Source organism: Danio rerio, chromosome 9 (assembly GCF_049306965.1).
Source record: "Danio rerio strain Tuebingen ecotype United States chromosome 9, GRCz12tu, whole genome shotgun sequence".
Taxonomy (NCBI): domain Eukaryota; kingdom Metazoa; phylum Chordata; class Actinopteri; order Cypriniformes; family Danionidae; genus Danio; species Danio rerio.
This window is the reverse complement of record NC_133184.1, coordinates 46,379,521-46,401,171: the sequence shown is the minus strand read 5'-3', so window position 1 is coordinate 46,401,171 and position 21,651 is coordinate 46,379,521. Positions and strand designations below refer to the sequence as shown.

Below are 21,651 nucleotides of genomic sequence, written 5' to 3'. Positions count from 1 at the left end.
TTTCCCTTTTGATACCGCATGGCGAATGAGAGAAAAAAAACCTCCACATTTCCCGGAAACTTAGATGCACACGGCAAGTAGCGTCAGAAAGCCGTGTGTGTTATTCCAGTCACAAAATGCGGCGAAAACCCTACACGAGGTTAAAGTTTGGTTGTGGTGCTAACATGTTTACACTCGGTGCAATAGTTAACTTAGTTTGATACGAACAAACTGAATAAACAAAGAGCACTGGTCGCTCACTTACCAAATCTGTAGAGACAGGACAATCACCAGCAACTAGAGCCGCGTCTTTATTTAGAGGAGACTACAAGCGAATCCGGATCTCAGCATTTGCAGATAAGAACAGCTCTCAGGTAAACAATAATCCTCCTTAGACACGTAAGTTATTGTTGTCGAGCGTCGCGTACACTGTTAATCCACACGTTACTCCAGCTGTGCTCTCACAGAGAGAAAATGAAAACGAAACTTAACGGCAGCAAACTATAAAAGCAACACTTCACGCTTGTTTTGCCAACACAACGTGGCGTCTCTTTCGTCTAAACACTGTGACAGTAATGAATATTAATGAAGTTGCACAATAGAGCGCGCTGATTAGTTTGAACCAAGCCTTATTCATGCATTAATGCATCACACTGTAAGACGTAATAAGACACACTCTGGTACAGACGCCCAGTCTGCACGCTGGAATATAAAGCTATTATGTCATGACCGTGACGCAGCTTCAAAAATTAGTTTCAAACCGCAAGTATGAATTTGCTTGAAATAACGCAAAAACAACCAATTTACACTTTTTAGTGAAATATAGGTGTCCTAATAGTGTTTTTAGCAGTGTGGGACACATATACGACTGTCAACAGTGTTTTGGTGTTTCGTGACCCTTCAAGCTATATTTTCAACATAGACTCATTCTGAAAATGTACCCCTATATACATTTCTGGAGATTGCAAATTATGTAACCAGAAGTTTGTATGGCTGCATTTAGTTTTTAAATGAACGCTACAGGGCGGTATGACACTGCTCCCTTTCACGTTTTGCAGCTGACTGCTTACATCCGTATGGATGGCTTTCCGGCTGCTACCAGTTTGTCCAGAAGCTTGCCATGTACGTCAGTAGACTTAAGACGCAGAGAAGAGTTGACCACAACGACGGGGTTAGAATGCTGTGAAGAACGATGTCTTGGATTTATGCGAGAACAGCAGACGAGAATGGCAAACTCATGAGAGAAATTTGATATCTGAAAAAGAAGCATACACAGCGGCCTCTGTTATATTCGCCAAAACTAAACTAAACAAAACGCGTAGCTCCTGGGACGTATTTGGTGCTCTCCAGAAATGTATATAGCAATACGTTTTCAGAATGAGCCTGGGTTGAATATTTTTTTGATTGTCTACACAACAAACCAATGTCATACAATGATTTGTCTAATCTAATTACCTTAACTTGTTTAATTAACCTAGTTAAGTCTTTAAATGTCACTTTAAGCTGTATAGAAGTGTGTTTAAAAATATCTAGTCAAATATTATTTACTGTCATCATGGCAAAGATTAAATAAATCAGTTATTAGAAATGAGTTAATAAAACTATTATGTTTAGAAAGTGTTGAAAAAATCTTCTCTCCGGTAAACAGTAAATGGGGAATAAAATAAACAGGAGTGCTAATAATTCAGGGGTACTAATAATTCTGACTTCAACTTTATGTGGCATATGCGTCAAAGAAGGAGCATTGATATTGGCTGATAATTTTAGTTTTAAATCTAATATATTATGTGCGTTTCATATAAAAAAGTAATGTAAATGAATGTGAGTTTTTCAGAAATGCACTGCATTTTCATCCACTGAAGTCTGTTGCCTGTTGATTCATTAAGTCATGGTTTAACGTTTCAGATTTTTTAAGCTGTGGCTATTAACATACTTGAGTGATGGCTGTTTACATACATAGACACGTGATCTGCATCCACCCCCGTATCAGATGTGAGGTTCCGCCACAGCATACAGACCTGAATTAAAGAGTGATGAACTCTGAAACACTAGAGATGGTTAACAAACTGTGGCTCTGCTCCACAACTTAGTGAGCTGCATTCATAGCCAACAGTTGGCATGGTCAACAAGGGTGGCATGGTCTTGCTGTCTACTAAGATAATTTGTGTTAGCTAAATTATAAAGCAGCATCACATGCATGGTTTTGAAGCTTTTCATTTTAAGGTAGTGTGTGTGTGTGTGTGTGTGTGTGTGTGTGTGTATGTGTGTGTGTGTGTGTGTGTGTGTGTGTGTGTGTGTGTGTGTGTGTGTGTGTGTGTGTGTGTATGTGTGTGTGTGTGTGTGTGTGTGTGTACTGGTTTGTGTGGTTTACATAGACCCATTGTATATTGACATGGTTATGACCTACTATAGGTGTTATGAAATGTATGTGGTTTATGAAAAAGTTAATTTGTAACTCAACATGCTTAAACATCATATTTAAATATTAAATTTGTTTGGGTGGTTTTAATATTACCGAATATGTTTTTCCACCATTTATAGGTTTTACACTGATGTAAATGTTACAGTTTTGAATTTAAAACAATTTACAAGTTACAAACAAAAATTAAGTAACAAATTATGTCTTTGATAACTAGAAAGAAATATATGAACCCATCAGATTGCAATATATTGATGCCCAATTTCTAGGCTTTATTGGTGAGAATGGTCAGCAATGTTGGACCATTATTGCCTTTTTAGCTTATAAGTAGAGGACAGAAACTAGCCAGACAGTAATGTTTGAATTGTTGAGTGGGCAAAATAAAAAAAAATTTTAAATGTCAGTATTTTTAATAAGTGTCCTTTTTTGCTTTTATTCTTGCCATAATAAAAAATATTATTGTAGAGCAACCCATGCTCTGTTGCCAGTAATATTTAATGTTAATAGGTAGAAGTGTCCGAGATAGTAACAAAAGCAAGTGATGCATCAAAGTTTGATTTAAAAAATCTTGAATGGTTATAAAAATCTTTATAATGATTATAATAAATTATAAAAATAATAATAAAAAACAATTAGTTTAAAAATCTTCAATGATATTAATGATATGACCTAGCTCTAGAAACTTTCTACTTCTCTGTTTATCTAAACTGAACTAACACAGTTTCAATTCACAATCTACATTGTAAAAGTGCTAGAAATAAAGATGAATTGACAAAATCTAGAAAACATAAATATAAAAACAGACTATTTTAAGACAAGGACTATTTCACCCAATATATTCATGGCTGTAATCTTAGCAACATGCTCACTCTAACACTCTGTGCTGTGTACAGTATAATGTCAAATGTTGCTATGACACACATTTCTGAACATGTACCGAGTTCCAAATCAATCACTTTCATGGTTTTATTTCATTTACAATGTTGCCTTAAAAGGCAGTAAACAGCAAGGTAGCTTGGTATGTTTTGGAGCACAGCCATTGTGTTTGCTTAATGGAGTTCTGCGCACCGTCTAAGCATTGACATTTCTCTGACTTCACGAATCGCAGTAGTATGACACGTCAGGAGGTCCTGGAAATGTTTGTCACAATGAGACACTGTTAGGCGATCATGTACGTGTCCAGATCACATCTGTGTGTTTACTGATCATTCAGTAGCACAAAAGCTTCTCTTATGTGAATCAGACTGCACCTTCTTGTCCTACTTGCACTTTTGAATCAATTCAATTCATCTTTTTTCCTATAGCACTTTTACAATGTAGATGTCAAAACAGCTTAACATAGAAGTTCTAGTAAATTAAAACTGTCAATACGCTTATTTCACGCGGCCGCCATTTTTAAGAACCAAAGCGAGGCTGCGGTGGGAAGAAACCCGGAAGTATAGGACGAGAACTGTAAACATTGCAGTAACATGCCGTGGACTACAAACCTCCAGCTGTTGCCGAGATTTCAAAATGCAGAAAATGGTGCAACCATCACTTTAATATTATTTAGTAAGTTTATTTTAAACAATTTAAAGCAATTTAGCATCAAACAACATCACAATCTCAGTGATACGCTTAAGTGTCCTCCTAGGCTTCAGCTCATGGCACCAGTTAAACACCATGAGGACCCTTTCCTGCTTCAGTCTATGTAACCTGGTGAGTGATAAAACACTGCAGTCCTCTGCAGCACACCCTCGTGTTGTCTGTGATAGTGTTGTCCTGGTACTGAAGTTTTAAACCTGGCTATTTCCCCGCTAAGATGGAAGCGCTGCTGAGCGCGGATGTCTCGACACGACTGATCTTCACGGCTGAGCGCTTCCGTCTCTGTGTATCTGTGTTTGGTTTGCACTTAGTTTACCGCTCTTTACCCAGTGCAAACACAGATACACGGCCTGGAGCGCGAAGCAGCCGTCAAGATGAGTCGAGTCATCAAGCAGATCGCCTGGCTCATCTGTGTTTGTGCTCAGTATACAGCGGTGGGTGAACTAATGACCATCTCGGTCAATCACAATCATTTCTGTTGAACACGTGAACACAATGGCAAATCAGCGCTGTTTTAAGAAAGCCATCAACAGTGCCTTAAATGTTAGCGCGAAATTGACGGTTTTTTTTTTTATTCAGTATCCTGACAAGTCTAATTTAGTGAAAGAATCTGTTTATTAACTCGAGTTAGATTTGGCATCTAAAATGTGTGTTTGGGAAAGAAAACGTTAGCTAACTAGTGCCATTTCCCTTAACTTAGCTGAAAATGAGCTCTGATATCCCTTTTTGCATTCACCATTCATTCAGAACGGACCTTCGGGTTACCCGGAAGGCGGAGAAATGATAAATTTGTGTCACTTTCTCTTCGCTGATAAGATATACAGCCAGTTACACAACATTCCTATGTAACTCCCAATGATACTTCCGGTTTTCTTCCCACCGCAGCCTCGATTTCGCTTTTGAAAATGGCGGCCGCGTGAAATCAGTCTATTAGAGTTGTGCCGATAGACAATGCCAATGTCCATCGCAGATGGCCGACAAACTTCACGATGCTTAGCCTGCATCGCGATCCATCGCTCCGCCCCACATTTATATTGATACATAACTTATTAATTGCATGTCATCTTAATAGCAATAACAGTCTTTTTATGAGCTGTGTTAAATGTTATGTATAGCTGCCACTTGCACAGCTGACAGCATCGTGAGGATTAAATGAAGGATTATACAGTACCTCTCGCGCTTAAAAAGTGTAGATTCAGTTGTCGAACTGTTACCTGCAAACCCGTCCCACAGACTTTACAGTGAATGGCTTTAGTCATTTTCATAGCGGACTTGATACACTGGAAGTCTTTTTTCCCCTCTTGGATAAGTGTAGACGGTGGATTTGCATTCAGCACATGACCACTAATAAGATGTGCCATTATTAGTAACTTTAGGTAAATCTGCAGTGCTATTTTCATTCTCTCATCTTCAGCGCATCACATTTTCGCGGTTGTAGCTCCTGTCATCTGAAGGCAGAAGGGATTGACTGAGCGATTGACAGCTGATATTAACCAATCATTCACATTCAGTTCTAGAGCAGTGAGCCAATATGAAGAGCACAAAGGTGGGGCAAACATTGCAGGCTTTTTTACTTCATCAAGTTCACATAACAACTGTTGTTCTGTTACTGAGTGCTGCGTTTGGAGTTTTTAGGTGCAAAGATGCATTCTGCATAAATGTCTCCTAAATCTGCGCACACGATGAGGATTTTGCAGAGAAAACAATGAAAATGCATGCACTACAGTGAACTCAAACCGAACTCTAGTCTCCTCCACCTGCTGTGGGAAAAGCCATTAGAACGACACAGATCGCAATGCCTAATTATGCCAGAGTCCTGCAAAAAAAGTGATTGACAGGTGGTCATTTGTTTGTAACTTTATTTATTTATGGTTTGGTTATGGGTAAAGCAAAGACCATGTGCGTCAAGTGAAAACGGTAGGCTACAATTAATTAATTTGTTATGAATTAATTGATATTTAACAACCACCCCACCCCCCGCCTACGACGAAGATGGCATCGTCCATCGCAATGTTTAAACATTAGACATCGTACGATGCCAAATTGGTCAAGCATCAGTCAACCCTAGGGTCAATCCAGTTTAGTTCAGTTCTGTTGTGGTTTGAATTTCACTGCTGAAAGTCCAAACACTGAAGAGCAAGTCCATCGATGCGCTTCTGAGTCGGTAATCACCATCATCATGGAACATACAGGATGAGTATTGCTCTATAGATAACCCCACACTGTTATTAGTTGTAGTCTGTGTTGGGGCTCTTTCTATCTCCGTTGGTCTGTCTGTGCTTCTGTCTGTCTCTCTCTCTCTGAGACCTTCAAGTCATTCTTTTACAGCCGTAATCATTCCCTCCAAAGCCATTTGTGTGGCAGTGTGTGTTGCCATGGCAACGCCTTTCATCAATCACCATTTTAGTGCAGAAAGTGAATATGAATAATGTTTTATTTACACACACAGAGTCCCATTTTATGCATTTCCATTTATCAGAAGTGTTTCATTTGAAACAAATGGGTAAATCAACCCTCCCGACTCTTGACACTCATGCTATTGCAATATCTTTCTAAATGAAACATAAAAACGCAGAATATAGAGAGGCTATTTTCCCATTGGAAGCGATTTAAAAGTAATGTTGTTATCTCATTACAGAACATGGCACAGCAACACTATGAACCATCTATATACAGTTGAAGTCAGAATTATTAGCCCCCTGAATTATTAGCCCCCTGTTTATTTTTTTTCCCCCAATTTCTGTTTAATGGAGACCAGATTTTTCAACAAATTTCTTAACATAATAGATTTAATAACTCATTCCTAATAACTGATTTATTTTATCTTTGCCATGATGACAGTAAATAACATTTGACTTGATATTTTTCAAAACATTTCTATACAGCTTAAAGTGACATTTAAAGGCTTAACTAGGTTAATTAGGTAGGCAGGATGGGTTAATTAGGCAAGTTATTTTAAAACGATGGTTTGTTCTGTAGACTTAAAAAAAATATAGCTTAAAGGGGCTAATAATTTTGTCCTTAAAATGGTGTTTAAAAAATTAATAACTGCTTTTATTCTAACCGAAATAAAACAAATAAGACTTTCCCCTGAGGAAAAAAATATTATCAGACATACTGTGAAAACTTCCTTGCTCTGTTTAACATCATTTAGGAAATATTTAAAAATGAAAAAAAATATTCAAAAGGGGGCTAATAATTTTAACTTCAACTTTGTGCGTTTGTATATATATATATATATATATATATATATATATATATATATATATATATATATATATATATATATAGTATATATATATATATATATATATATATATATATATATATATATATATATATATATATATATATATATATACACACACACACACACAATATATGATATGTGTGTGTATGTGAATATTGATATATGTTGTATATTTATGTTGATTTTATGTAATTAAATATAACATTTGCACCATTTTTTTACAAACTTTAAGACAGAATGTACCTCGAAATGTCAAATGGTGCAACTGCCAAAAAATGTGAAATATAATTTATTCCTTCTAGATGATATGCAAGTGTACACACATAAATACTTCATTTTAAAATACCACACCAACATTTATTATATTCGAGTTATCTTTAAATGTGCATTTTAATGAGATATTGCAATATTTGGCCAGACACATGCTAAAAACATATCTGATTTCTGAATAATCTTTGACAAATTATGTAAAAATGGTTAAAAACTTTTTTATTACACTAAACTAGGTGTTTTAAATGTTATTTCATATTATTTCCATTTATATACTGTAATTGTATTTTTTTTATCAAAAATACTTCTTACACCAATTGACACAAACCAGTTACACCACCTGACCGCGTTACCATTCCTAAGGTGTTTTTTTTTTCTTTTGTTTTTTTGGTTCGAAAGAAGCACTTCTCAATGACAAAGGTCCAGAATTTGTCTTGTACATGACCTCATTTTTCCTATTTTGACTGCAGCACCATCATAAATTGTGAAATTGAAATTGCTTTAAGCCAAGCCGAATCATCAGTGAGACTTCAGCTAATCAGTTTTGGCCAATGCTAACTATTATTTTTCATGAGTCGAACATCCAGCTGTGCAAGAACACATACAATCGGATTAAGTGAAGTCATCTTTCACTATTGTTTTTAAATAGAGAAAATATTTTACAAGTAACTTTTATTCTAAATCTTGGCCCTTATTCAAAAAAGAAAAAATTACCAATAAGGTGTGAAGCACCAAAAGCGGACCATATTAAAATTTATTTGAATACTGATTTGGCTATTGTTGTTACCCTTGGATCTTCAATCAAAAGTACTTTTTTTTTAACAAGAAAGTCTAGAAAAATCCTAAAGTGCTTTTATTTTAAATATGTTATAATTTTTTATTATTGAAATGGCCAAATTCTGACTGAGGAAAGTTGAATATGCAGGCCAGTTTGTTATTTGCCTAATAAAAGACAATTGGCTAGTTTTTAATTAACAGATTTATATATTTTTTCTAATGACATATGATGTAATGAATCTGCATTTTAAAAATAATGAATATTTATATATCTTTATTACTATTTCTTTTTTTTTTCTTTTTTCTAAGTCTTTGGGAATTGTTTTGGTACTGTATATTGTGTGGTTATGATGATGATCATCTGATGCTTAAAATGTCACTAAAATCAGTATTTAAATAATTTAACTGAAAATTTATTCCACATTTGGAATAAAATACGAACCACCCCTCTCACCAGGCAGACTACAGGCCTATATATATATATACATTTTTTTGGTCAATCAGAGCCCAATAAATAATGTGAAACTGTCAGAATACCTATGTGATGAAATGAACTATTAGACAGTTGTGCCTATGCTAATGCAGCCATGATTAAGCTGTTTTACATTGTAGAGAGTAATCCAATAGACCGGTAACCCAGAAGAAGCAATCATTAGGATTCAGTCTATTCATGCCATGGATGCTCCGTAGGCAGGAGATGATGTGCCCTTCCCCCTAATGAATGAAAATCAACCATGGCTGGCTACAACAGCACTGAAGGAAAAAAAACCCACAATCCTCATTCCTCTCACATTTACAGATCTGAGATATAGGGGTGCTCAGTATTAGACAAGGGGTGCTCTTCTCTGATTTTGTCCTCCTCTGAAACCTTCTGCGGTCTCTCTCTGTGTGTGTCTGCCTAATCAGCCCTTTTGTACTTCACAAACAATCATGAAATTTTGATCAGCACGCTGCTTCTTGCAGCTGCGCTGGAATGAGAGGATTAGAGCGTGTTGAATCTAGGCTGCCGTCCGCGAGACCAGTGCGGGATGCTACAGCGCGCAGGTTAATTTCGTTAAAACGCCAACTCTGGACCCAATAGAGAAGCTTATCGCTCTGCTGGCCAGCCAGAGGGAAAGCCGTGGTAATATCGGACTCGAGCTTCATGATGGCTTCCTCTGAAGAACGACGTCTTGGGGAAGGTGGTGAAGAATCAATCGGCAGGTGAATCTCTCCCCCTGTTGGGGAGGATAATGATGCTACTGAGGATATGAGGAAACCGTTCTCTCTCCTTCTTCTCCCTCTGCGTTTTTCTACCAGGAGGGGGAAATCGCTGATCCGTTTCCAGCCAACAGATTCCAACCGAGGGAGAACACTCACGACGCACACAGGTGCCCGTTTCTTTTGAGGAGCAATGTGTGTGTGTGTGTGTCTAAATGCATGAGATTAGTGATGTCAAGAGAACAACAGGGTGAAAGAAGCTGGAAGGTATTCAGATTCCTGGAGGGTAATAGATAATCATCAGACGCAGCGCTGCTCCTCCGGGTCAGTGGGAGAGAAAGAGAGAGAGAGAGAAAGGAGCGAGGGAAACATTTGTGTGACGTGTGTGTGTATGTGTGTGTGACAGCAGCGTTCCCTCAGTGCGTAGCGGAGAGACAGGTCTGTGCGCTGACACTCACTCCTGCGGGCTGATGCGCTCTGGAGCTGCAAACAGGACACTCTGGGAAACGCGTGCCGCTCAATCATGCTTTGAAGACTCGCATCTTTGCGCTACACGTGTTAAATCGCATAACTGCGTATCCCTCTGCATCTCAATACCCTCCACGCGCTCGAGCATTCGCGCATACCATGGATTCTCTGGCCAATGACACGGACGGACTGGAGAACTCTCTCAAGTACTCCAAGTGTGATCAGACGGAGAAGATGTGGATTAGGCTGAAAGGAATGTAAGTGTTTTCTTATTTTTTTTTTTGTTTCCTATTCTTTCATCAGCCAGGTTTCATTGCTGGCAGCAGGAGAATGACAGAGCGTGGTGGAGGAGGTTGTGTTCATTGTACACAATGATGCTGGGAGTGAGTGAGTCTTGACTCTTGGGGCAGCAAGTGTGTGAATGTAATACTAATGAGACTGTCAAGCCTAATCAAGCAATGTTGTTGTTCACATATTTGCTTCTGCTGACAGTTTTGGCTGATGAATTCGTCAGTCTAGGTTTTGTGTTGTAAGTTAAACAATCCAAAACACAATTTGTGGATTCGTTTTTATTGCACAATCAAAAATGTAGATATTGAACTTCCAACATTTCTTTATTAGTAATTAATTAAAATGCCAATTTAATGTTAGTTAATAGCATTCATGTAGGGTCGATAAAGGGTCAATAAAGGGTAGTTTGACTTAACAAAAACATTCAACATTGTTTGCAACAATAATCAATAATAATAAGTCATTTATCAAACAATTAAAGTTAAGTGCTTATTTTTCATTCTCAAAAACATTGAATTAAAGACTTTGTCTCCATTCTGCAAACAGAAATAGAATATGCATAAAATGTTTCAATATAAATGCTGTAGATATTATGTTTAGAAGTATTAGTAATTTATTTGCACATAGTGCAACATAGAAACGGGGCGATAATCTTTACAGCGGTTTGGAAAAGTCAAGGTTTTAAAACTGCAAAAATTTTCTGTTATACCGTTTCCAAGGGGCGGCACGGTGGCACAGTGGGTAGCATGGTCCCCTTACAGTAAGAAGTTCAATCGTCCGAGCCTCTGCTGCGCCACTTGGCATTTTTGTGTGGATTTTGCATGTTCTCCCCCTGTTTACATGGGTTTCATCCGGGTGCTCTGGTTTTCCCCACAGTCCAAAGACATGCACTATAGGTGAATTGGACAGGCTAAATTATCCGTAGTTTACAGTATGTGTGTGAATAAGTGTGTTGTGTGTTTCCTAGTGATGGGTTGCAGCTGAAAGGGCATCTGCTGTGTAAAGCATATGCTGGATAAGTTGGCGGTTCATTCCACTGTGGCGACCCCAGATTAATAAAGGGACTAAGCCGAAAATAAAATGAGTGAATGAATGAAACGTTTCTAAGGTATATGAACACTTCTGCTTTTTTTAACGACTATTTAATTAAATTTTTTTTTTTTTGGACAACAGCATCTTTAGCAAAAGGACCCTCCAAATCTAAAGCTACTGGTCAGCCCACTATTCAGCGAACATCTGAAAAACAAGTCGTTTATATACAGCAACATCTGGCATGCTAGACCTGAACAGAGCAGTGGCTTAATTTATATACACAGAAATAAAAGATATACTAAGATGCCTATTCAAGTTGAAAAGTATTGTGTGTTTTTGATTTTAAATTATTGAATTTATTATTTTGAATTATTTTAATTATTTAGCCTGACATGTTTAAAATTAAAAAAGGCAAAAAATATATATTTTAAATGTTTCTTAAAATAAAATATAATGTGTTCAATGGGGCAATAATTTTTTTTTTTTACCAAGATATTTAAAAAGGACTTATTTTAGAGCAGTAAACACAGTACTGTGTTACTGTGAAATCGTGATTTTTTTGTTTAAGATTATCATACGGTCAGAATTTTATATCGGCCCATGCCTATTGCAACAATAGTACAGCTGCAATTTAATATTACCTTATCATTTTTGTTGTCATTATTATTAAATAAAAAGTATCAAACTTAATTAATGATTTAAAATATTAATAACATAAACAATCGTCAGGATATTAATCAATAAAAAAAATGTATAAATATATATAATAAAGGAATGTAATGATGAAGGTTATTGAAAAATGATAAAAAGAGAAAGGTATGATGAAATTTTAATGGCTATTTGCAGTACTAGGTTGTTGTTGTTGTTGTTTTTTATTTTTATTTTGTCTATTTGCAGTACTATGTATTTTTTTTCTTTTTTTTTCTTTGAGTCTATGTTTCAAAATGAAAAGGTACAAATAGAATCAAACATATTATTTTTCAAAGATGCCAAAAGGATCAAATTTGTTTCAGGTAAAAAGAAGAGATAGGTAAAAGAATAAATAAGTTTAAGTAATAAATGAATTATGTATGGGGTAATGGGGTGGGAGAATAATAAGCTTATGCTTCATCCCGCTCCATTTTGGACCATGTTGAAATGTATTTATTTTTGTTAATGACATTTTATGTATCATATTTTTGTTCGAAAATAAATAAATCAAATCAAATCAAATATAAAAAAAATTATTATCTATATATTAAATATCTATTATAATATCTATGTATTAAAAACATAAACAAAGTAATCTATTCTTGACTTCTTTTTCAGCATTGCTGATGTGTAAATTCACTTTAGCATTACATATTTCCCAGCATAAACATTACCTTCTGTTTTTTAAGGATTATTTAAATAATCAATTTATCCACCACTGTTATCAATCAATTAAACAGTTAATCTGACAAACTTTTTTTAATTTTCTTTGAAGATCCTGTGACTGAAATGCAACAGAGCAGTAAAAAGTGTATTAAAGCCAATCACACATACACACAGATACAGACACACAACATATACAGTATATTATTATATACAATATTATATTTACTTACTCCCAATCATTTATATCAAAGTTGACATTTAGCCACACCATGTTGGTATTTGTAACATCTAATTTTTTATGAGGCTTAACCCCTAACCTGGAGGACCAGGACATACACACATACACTATGGACAATATAGCTTACCCGATTCACCCACAGCACATGTCCTTGTACTAGACATGGGATGATAACCGTTTTCAAGGTATACTATGGTTAGGTAAAGTCAAACTTTTTAAACCGCCAAAATTTTTTACTATACCGTTCCTAAGTTATGTGTAAGATTTTTTTTTCTGTGTTTTTAAAAAACAAATGAAGACAGAATTTAGCCTGACATCTCAGCAGGCACACAACACCATAAAACGTTAATTTTAGGTTAGATTTAGGTTGTGACGTTAGGCGACTAAAATTCAATGTCTAGCCAGTGTCTAAGGACAACGTTATTTTGATGTCCAATCACAAGGTCAATTGACGTTGATATTTAGTTGATTTTAGGTTGTGTTGAAAAATGACCAAAACCTAATGCCGAGCCAACATCTTAAACTAACATCATATTGGCATCAAATACTGACATTTATTTGTCAGGTATAGCAACCAAAATCCAATGTATTTTATACATAGATATATGTAGACATAGATGCCATAGTAGTTACGTCCACACAATATCAAGCTGTAACATCATTAGACGTTGATATTTGGTTGATTATAATTAGAAGTTGGACACTGACGACAGCCTTACGATGGGTTCTGATGTAGACCTGATTTTCAATTCCAAACAAAAAACAATGTCCCCACAATGTTCATGTTGACATGCATGGATGTTTACTGTTCCAAAATATTTTAAATGTCTTCAACATAATATAGATTGTGTTCAAAGGGGAGAAAGTTTTTATTTATTTATTTATTATGTTTTTTTTTATTTTATTATACATTTAAAAGGAACTTATTTTAGAGCAGTAATCACAGCACCTTGAAACCATGATATTTTTATCCAAGGTTATCATACTGTCAGAATCTTATACCAGCCCATGCCTACTTTGGACACCTGTTGGAAACCTACGCGAACACAGGGAGAACATGCAAAATCCACACATAAATGCCAACTTACCCAGCTGGGGCTCAAACCAACAACTTTCTTGCTGTGAGGTGACAGCGCTACCCACTGCGCCACTGTGCCACCCATATATATTATTATATTGCAATAAAATGTATTGCATTCAACTAAATTTGCAACTACTGCACTATATCCTGTATTAAAGCAATGGAATTTATTATTTTACCAGAAATGACATTATGTAATAATATAAATACAGGATAAAATAAAAACAAGTTGCATATTGATTAATTAAAATAAATATAACAATCATTTTACACACAGACAGGAAGTTATGCATTCATTTTTAGAGAGAAAGCATTGATTGCTACAATTTTAATCAATTTTTTTTTATAACCAATTAAATCGACTAATTCAGTGGTTCATTCTGCTGTGGGGAATTAATGGGACTTAGCCAAAAAGAAAATGAATGAATGAATAAATCAACTAATTCATTTATAAGTTTCAGCCCTAGTTGTTTTCCTAATTCCCAAACAAGAAGTAACCCCAGTCTGATGTTAAATGCATTGGTGGTGGATCAGAAAAATCTGTCTTTTTGACCTACAACAGAAGCAAATTTGTGAAAGTCAAAGTAGAGTCACTAAATGGCTGATCCCGGGATTTAAACCACTCTTGCTCCATCACTTCCCTGCAAAGCTCATCCAAGCTTCTTTGGAAAGCTCTGTCGATCCTTACAGATCAATCGCTCTTGTCCATTCATCCCGTCCGAGGTGGGCAATGACATTTTCAGTACGTGATGAAACAGCCCCACAGTTCAGCTTCCAAAGCCAGAGTTTCAATCTTTTAGTTGATTTATTGGATTTACTAATTTTTTTAGTAAGCCGAGTGGTTGCGAACAATTTATATAGGCTGAATTTAACAAGTTAAACAAGCAAGTTAAGTTGAACATTAATACATTGAATTTGTTTGTTTAAATTCAGCCCATATGAATTGTTTGCAACCACTTACCTTAAAATAATTAGTAAATCCAATGAATCATGTTTTTAGTGCATAATCTAAAGCTGAATAAACGATGTAGGCTTTTTAATATACATTCAAATGCATTAGCTAATGCTTTGCAATACATCCTAATGTGTCTCTAGATTTTCAAACCATCACTCTAAAACACATCAGCTAATGCAATAGCTCCATACGCTGACTAATTCAAAAAAAGTTAGAATTCCTTGAGAGCACGCTGTTCTTTCCAGTCCTGTGCTTTACACACATAAAGTACTCTCTCCTGTGGGACATGCTCATTATGGCCTCAAGCTAATGTGCTTCCATTTCTTGTCTTACAGGCAGAAGTACAAAAACACATCTCAAAGGTAAGTCCAAAGTTGGTGTCTATTTGTGTCGCAGCGATTCATTGGACCAAACGAACATTTCATGCATGACAAGTAATGCAGGCTAGATGAATCCAGTCTTATCACTCCAGCTGGGTCACTAATGGTTTCATCGCCACCTCCGTAGCGTGGGGGTTGCGTAATGGGTAAAGATCTGGCATGCTAACGTGAAGGTTGCAGCTGAAATGATGATTAAATGGGTTGATCTAAGGGGATGGAGAGATATTGACATTACAATCCAGCTCTTTCACCTGTGCCAATGAACATGGTGCTCTAAGAAGACCGTCTCTCTAATTAGGCTTTGCTAGACAGACGAGCATCTCCATCCAGACAAAACATCCACCAGGAACAAGACTTTGGTGTTCTTCCATGTCCATGTGTGACAGCCCACACAATGCAATCCGTCTGATGCTGTCTTTTGATGTACGGATTACAGAAGTGGGGCAGCTCTGGAATGCTGGAACGCTGAAGAGATTATCGTAACGTGTGCGTTGCGGCTCTGTATTGATATTTCTCAAACATTCTGGTTACGGTTTATTTTTAAGTCCTTCAGTAAAGTATTGGACCTGAGAAATTAAATCAAGCCAACAATTGCATGGGTCATTTTAACCTTGGGTGTGCATTTGTAATCTTTCATATTTCTTAGAATGTTGATAGAATCCTCAGCATTCAGTGACATCATCATCATCATCATCATCGTAATAGTTGCATTCTAAATTCTAATTTGTCTTATGCTGATGATACATCATACAACTTTTTAAGCCATGTTGCCTGGCAACTTCAGGAAATATTGCCATAAATGGGCAACCAGGTCAGACACATGGCAACTAATTTGGCTAATGGCAAAATACTATATTTTTGCCCATTCTTGAAGGTGCAGTATGTAGTATTGAAACAGAAAACTGTGACATTGATCACCTCAGGTACACATCCTGCTTTACTCAGCGTTAAATGTTTATAATGTGAGTTTGAATGCTATCCTGAAAGCAGCAGTAGTTCACCTCAGATCTTGAAAATAAATAAACGGTTTGAAATGGAACTTCAGTGCAAGCCAACACGTATCATGTTTAACAAGTATCAATGTAAAGAGGTTTAATTTGTATTAATTAGATTGTAAACCATAGCATTTTGTTGGAGTGCAGCGAGTGCTCTATTCTGTTCACCTGCCTTATTTAGTTTGGTTGAATTGCACTAGAGTTTGTTTTTCCTCTTGGTGTGGTTCGTTTGGGCGAGTGTGAATGTAGCAGACCAAAAAAGCATTCTGAGAGCTCCTTTAAGAGGATGCTGGAGCGGTTCGTTTATGGTGAGAACATGATCCCAACTAAAACAGACTCAACCGCAAAAAGTTCAGCGCCTTTTTGGACTAATCCAGCTGCCGTAGTCCAATGCACTGTTCCATTTTATGGGGTGTTGAGGCAAAATATTTGTTGACAGTGCTTTACCAACAATTTTAAACAGAGAGAGAGAGAGAGAAAAACATTACCTGATGGATCGTTGGTCATATTTCCGGAAGATATGCCTTTGTTGTTTGCAATGCATTTAAACATTGTTTTCCAGCTGCTGCCGCACATCATTTTCTAAATGTATAGTTTGTCTAAAGTGATGTATACAAACTATATAGTATACTATGACCAAGGGTACAATCTGCCAGCGTAGTCGTCCCTTTATAGTAAAAAGCTGCATTTTGTGTCTGCCCGTTTACTTACTGTTTACTTGCGGGAGTTCCATTGACATTTACTGACCAATCAAAAAACAGTTTAGGAAATAGGTTCAATAACATCTGGCCAATGAGTGATGTGGATTTTGTCACATAATCGCATATTGGTTCTTTTCAACTGGTTCGGACCAAAGCAATCAGTGTGGTGTGGAAAGGACCCAAAAACGCCAGAAAACTGCTACAATGTATCATTTGTTGCCCTTGGTCCAGACCAAATAAACAAAACCACAGATGTGAAAGCACGCTAAATTTCTGTCGTGTTCTGTCTGGTGCACACAGCCAAACTGCTTATCATTGCAAATCTCGTTACATATGTTTATGATTGTTATATTTATATTATTTGCTAATTAAAACCACCTCATGTGGAACTGTGAATCTGCGTCTCATTTTGGAGGCTCTTATTGTCCACCGGACATTGCATCACCAAGGCAACCTGTGGTGCTGGAATATAATTGGCTAAACTGGCATTGGGCATGTTAAATGACCAAAACAAAGACAGCCGTTCCTGCACATAACACACAAGCAGAATATCTGACTTTAGCATTGTTTTTCAGATAAACAAGAATGTTCACTTGACATGTTTCTTAAGTATCTGCAAACATATTAATGTATTTTTAAGTTTTAGAAGAGTCAAAAACTTGCATACATCACCTTTAATAAAAAAGTAACCTAGCAACATTGCTTTGCAAAATTGCCCTGCAGCATTGCTTAAAAAGTTGCCCTGTTTTTATCATTAACGGCACTGAATACTGAATATTGAATACTGGTCTTAAATTGTCACTTTGGATTTGTTCTACTTGCTACTGAGCTCCATAATTGCCTTCTTCATTATTACATATGCTGCTGCTTTCTAAACCTTGTTTTCACCATGCGTTCATCTCGTTTTACTCCATAAAAAGCAGTTAGTTACTTTAATTTAGACACAAATTGTCCAGTTATTTTGAAAAATAATTATTATTGCGGTCTCCATAGACATAGAGTATTTTACAAACCTTAAATAGTATGTTCTGCTTGTAGTTATGTGTATTTAGATGTCTGAAACCTAAAGTGTTATTTGTTTGAAAGCACAGATAAATTGTGATTTATGACAAGTGCTGGCACCTCTATTTGTTCCTCAGTGCGCCATCAGATTTAAAATTTAGCAGTTGATGACGTGAGCTCTGAACGTTGTAATCACACCAGTGTGATCGTATACTAGAGACCAGCCAAGGCTGATCACACCAGTGTGATTGTACGTGTGAAAGGGTTAATGCCCTCTCTTACAGCTATACTTATGCTATGAGAAAAAGATGTGCAAAAGAAAGCCCCGCCCCCTGCTCAACATTCTGTTTCAGTCGGAAGTGCATCAACATATGGAAATAAATTTGAAATTAAATATCTTTCTTTCTCTCTCTCTCTCTCTCTCTCTCTCTCTCACTACAAACAAACACACACACACACACTCAGCATTAGTAACTCTGAAGAGCTCTGATGCCTTCACTGTCCCTCCTCTATGTGGAAACCTCTGTCAAGCTCTTCTGTGAAGGCCAATCAGAGCGGTGTAGTTGGGGTGAAGTGGCCCTCACACACCCCCGCATTGCGGTCTCTGATGCTAAACACTGGCCTGCCCTCAGTAACATCCCCACATTTCTGTAATGCACGCTGAGAGGTGCTACTTAACAATGGCCTTCCCTCAAAGCGCAGCTCTTCACTGTACAGATAGACGGAGTGCAGAGCTACACTCCAGACAACAACATCTCTGCATCAGCATTCACCCCAGCAAGCAAGAGTCGTTTGTGTGTCAAAATCCAGTCATGTCCCGGAGGCGTAAGAGGTTTATGTGGGAAAGCAGTGGTTACTGTAATTGGGTGAAGCTCACATAAAGGTGTCAGGAACCAACTAAAGAATCTAAAGACAAAAAGTAGAAGATATATTTTGATAAATCTTGACAGGTATTCTTTGGGAGCATTGCTATTTGACATTTTGATTTTAATTTCACCCCTACTTTCTCAGAACATACATATTTGTATATGTCATGCCGAAATTCATGTCGATCAAAATTTATATGACAAGAAATGCAATTTTATTAATGAGAATGAACAATTAGAATGGGGCAGAACGGTGATTCGGTGGTTAGCACTGCTGCCTCACAGCAACAAGGATGCTTGTTCGAGTCCCAGCTGCGTCAGGTGGCATTTCTGTGTGGAGTTTGCATGTTCTCCCAGTGTTCACGTGGATTTCCTCAGGGTGCACCAGCTTCCTCCACAGTCCAAAGACATGCGCTTTAGGTGAATTGACTAAGTTAAATTGTCCATAATGTGCAAGAGGGTGTGAATGTCAGAGTGTATTGGTGTTTACTGGGTTGTGGCTGGAACGGCATCCGCTGCCTAAAACATTTGCTGGATAAGTTAATGGTTCATTTTGCTGTGGCGACCCCTGATAAAGGGACTAAGCCGAAGGAAAATGTTTGAATGAATAATGAATAATGAATCAGAATAATGGGTGGGAAGTGCAATAAAACATCTAAAGTTCAAAGTTCAAAACATCAGTGTTACTCCCTTAATAGTGTTTAGGCGTAAATAGTTAATATACAGATAAATATTTAGATATTTAGATTCATGGAAAATATAGCAAAATCTTAATATAATAATGTAATGAATTTTTGTATGTTTCATTTTTACTATTTTCAAGGAAAAAAAAGTAAAAACTTTTTTTAGAAAAGTTATGTTATGATGGATTTTAGATTTTAAGTTTTAATTTAATGACTGATTTAAAAATATTTGATGTTCACAAATATTTTATTTGTTTTTTATAACACATTTTATTCATTAGCATAACAGTAACACTAATAATAACAGTAAAATTGTAAAGTGTCATGAAATGTAAAATGTCATGAAATGTTTTTTTTGAAAATCATTCAAAATCTCTCTCTCTCTCTCTCTCTCTCTCAAAATAAACAAATAAACCCTTGAGAACCCTTTGAGAACAAGCAGAATGAGAACTTCAAGTAATCATTTAATAAAAGGCAAAACCTTAATTGCTCTAAAAACTCAACAAATATTAATTATGAGCAAAATTCAAATAATTTTGAAATTAAATGGGTTATTGAAAATCAAACAAAAGAAATTCTCTCTTTCTCTCAAAATAAATAAATAAACCTTCAAATTTCTAGACATGTATTGTGAAGTAGCAGAATGAGAATTTCAAGAAATCATTATGAAAAAAAATGGCACTGAAAACTTAATTGCTCTAAAAATGTAACAAATAATCCCTGAAAGCACACGACGTCAACATGATGTCATATTGACGTTGTACCCCAATGTCGTGGGGACATTGGATTTTGGTAGGACATTAAAATCTGGTTGACGTCAGGCCAACCCCAGTGTTCAATGTCTAATCATGTTACACCTTGACGCTGTGTGGACGTTACCACTATGACATCTATCAGACGTTGGATTTTGGTCACTTTCCAACACAACCTAAAATCAACCAAATATCAACGTAATTTGATGTCGTTATTGGACATCAAAATAACATCCCTAGACGCTGGCTAGAAATTAAATTTTGGTCACCTGACATCATCACCTATATCTAACCTAATAATAACGTCTTATGATGTTGAGCGCCTGCTGGGATAATTATGTACGAAATTAAAATAAATTCAAAACGAAATGGGTTTTTAAAAATCAATCAAAACATCTCTTTCTCTTTTTCTCTCAAAATAAACAAATAAACCCTCACATTTCTAGATGTGTAATCTGAATAAGCAGAATGAGAACTTCAAGTAATCATTATGAAAAAGTGGCACTAAAAATTAATTGCTGTGATAACTAAACAGTAACTATGTGCGATTTCTTTAATGGCATATCTTTAATGTGTTTTCGTGAGATTCATCTATTCACAAGTAAGTGCATTGCACATCCAAACCATGTTTTCTTTCAGGTTTTTTTTCTTCATTATACACTGACTGGTGTATTCGAACACATTGTGACGTGAACTAAAAATAGACATGGAGATGACAGATTTTGACACCTTATAATGCACAAGATAATCAGTCAAACTAATGGTGCAGTATAAATAAAACGTGATTTAGGTCAAGGAGTTTAAGCAAGCTGTCAATAATAAATAATGTAAGGTCAAACATTGATGGTATGACTCAATTATATTGAGTTGAAACTTATAGATGGTGTTCAAATGAAGGATGCTTGTACAAATCTATTGAACGATGTGAGTAATGCATCCACTAGAGGCCCCCATTAAACTGTCCCAGCAAAGTTCACTGAAAACACTCAAATGCTTAATGCACTTCCTTACTCACAGAAACATATATGAAGATATCTGTTTATTACCAGATTAATTAAGTGTCTTCCATTTATTTGCAGTTGTGAATTGTATTATGGGATGTTGATCTCTGCTTTGTTGGCTTTTTATGTTAATAATTCAACTCTACAGTCCAACAGAGTGACTTTTATTGACATTTTAGTAGTTTTAAATAATGTGTACGAAGTAGTATATAGAGAAATAAGTCTGTAAAATATCAGAATATGTACTGGTAGTTTATTACAGGGCTTTTGTAGTGTAATATACAACACCAACCCAGACAATATATCATTTTAAACTATTAAAAAAGTTAATAAAACTCACTGTTTTGGACTTTTTAAGGTTAAACGTTGTT

At 36.1% G+C, this 21,651-nt stretch overlaps 1 protein-coding gene across 2 annotated transcripts in view; it reads left to right on the top strand.

Annotated features, from left to right (window-relative positions):
- Positions 1-21,651, top strand: part of pde1a (phosphodiesterase 1A, calmodulin-dependent) — a 263,528-nt gene that overhangs the window by 104,373 nt on the left and 137,504 nt on the right. The window contains exons 1-2 of one of the 2 annotated variants that reach the window (XM_005167925.6): positions 9,898-10,204; positions 15,236-15,262. The exons of the other annotated variant lie outside the window; for it this stretch is intronic. Coding sequence (XP_005167982.1) covers positions 10,107-10,204; positions 15,236-15,262 — 125 coding nt within the window. The 5' untranslated portion in view covers positions 9,898-10,106. Of the gene's footprint in view, positions 1-9,897; positions 10,205-15,235; positions 15,263-21,651 lie in introns of those variants that run through there. 2 annotated transcript variants of the gene reach the window in all.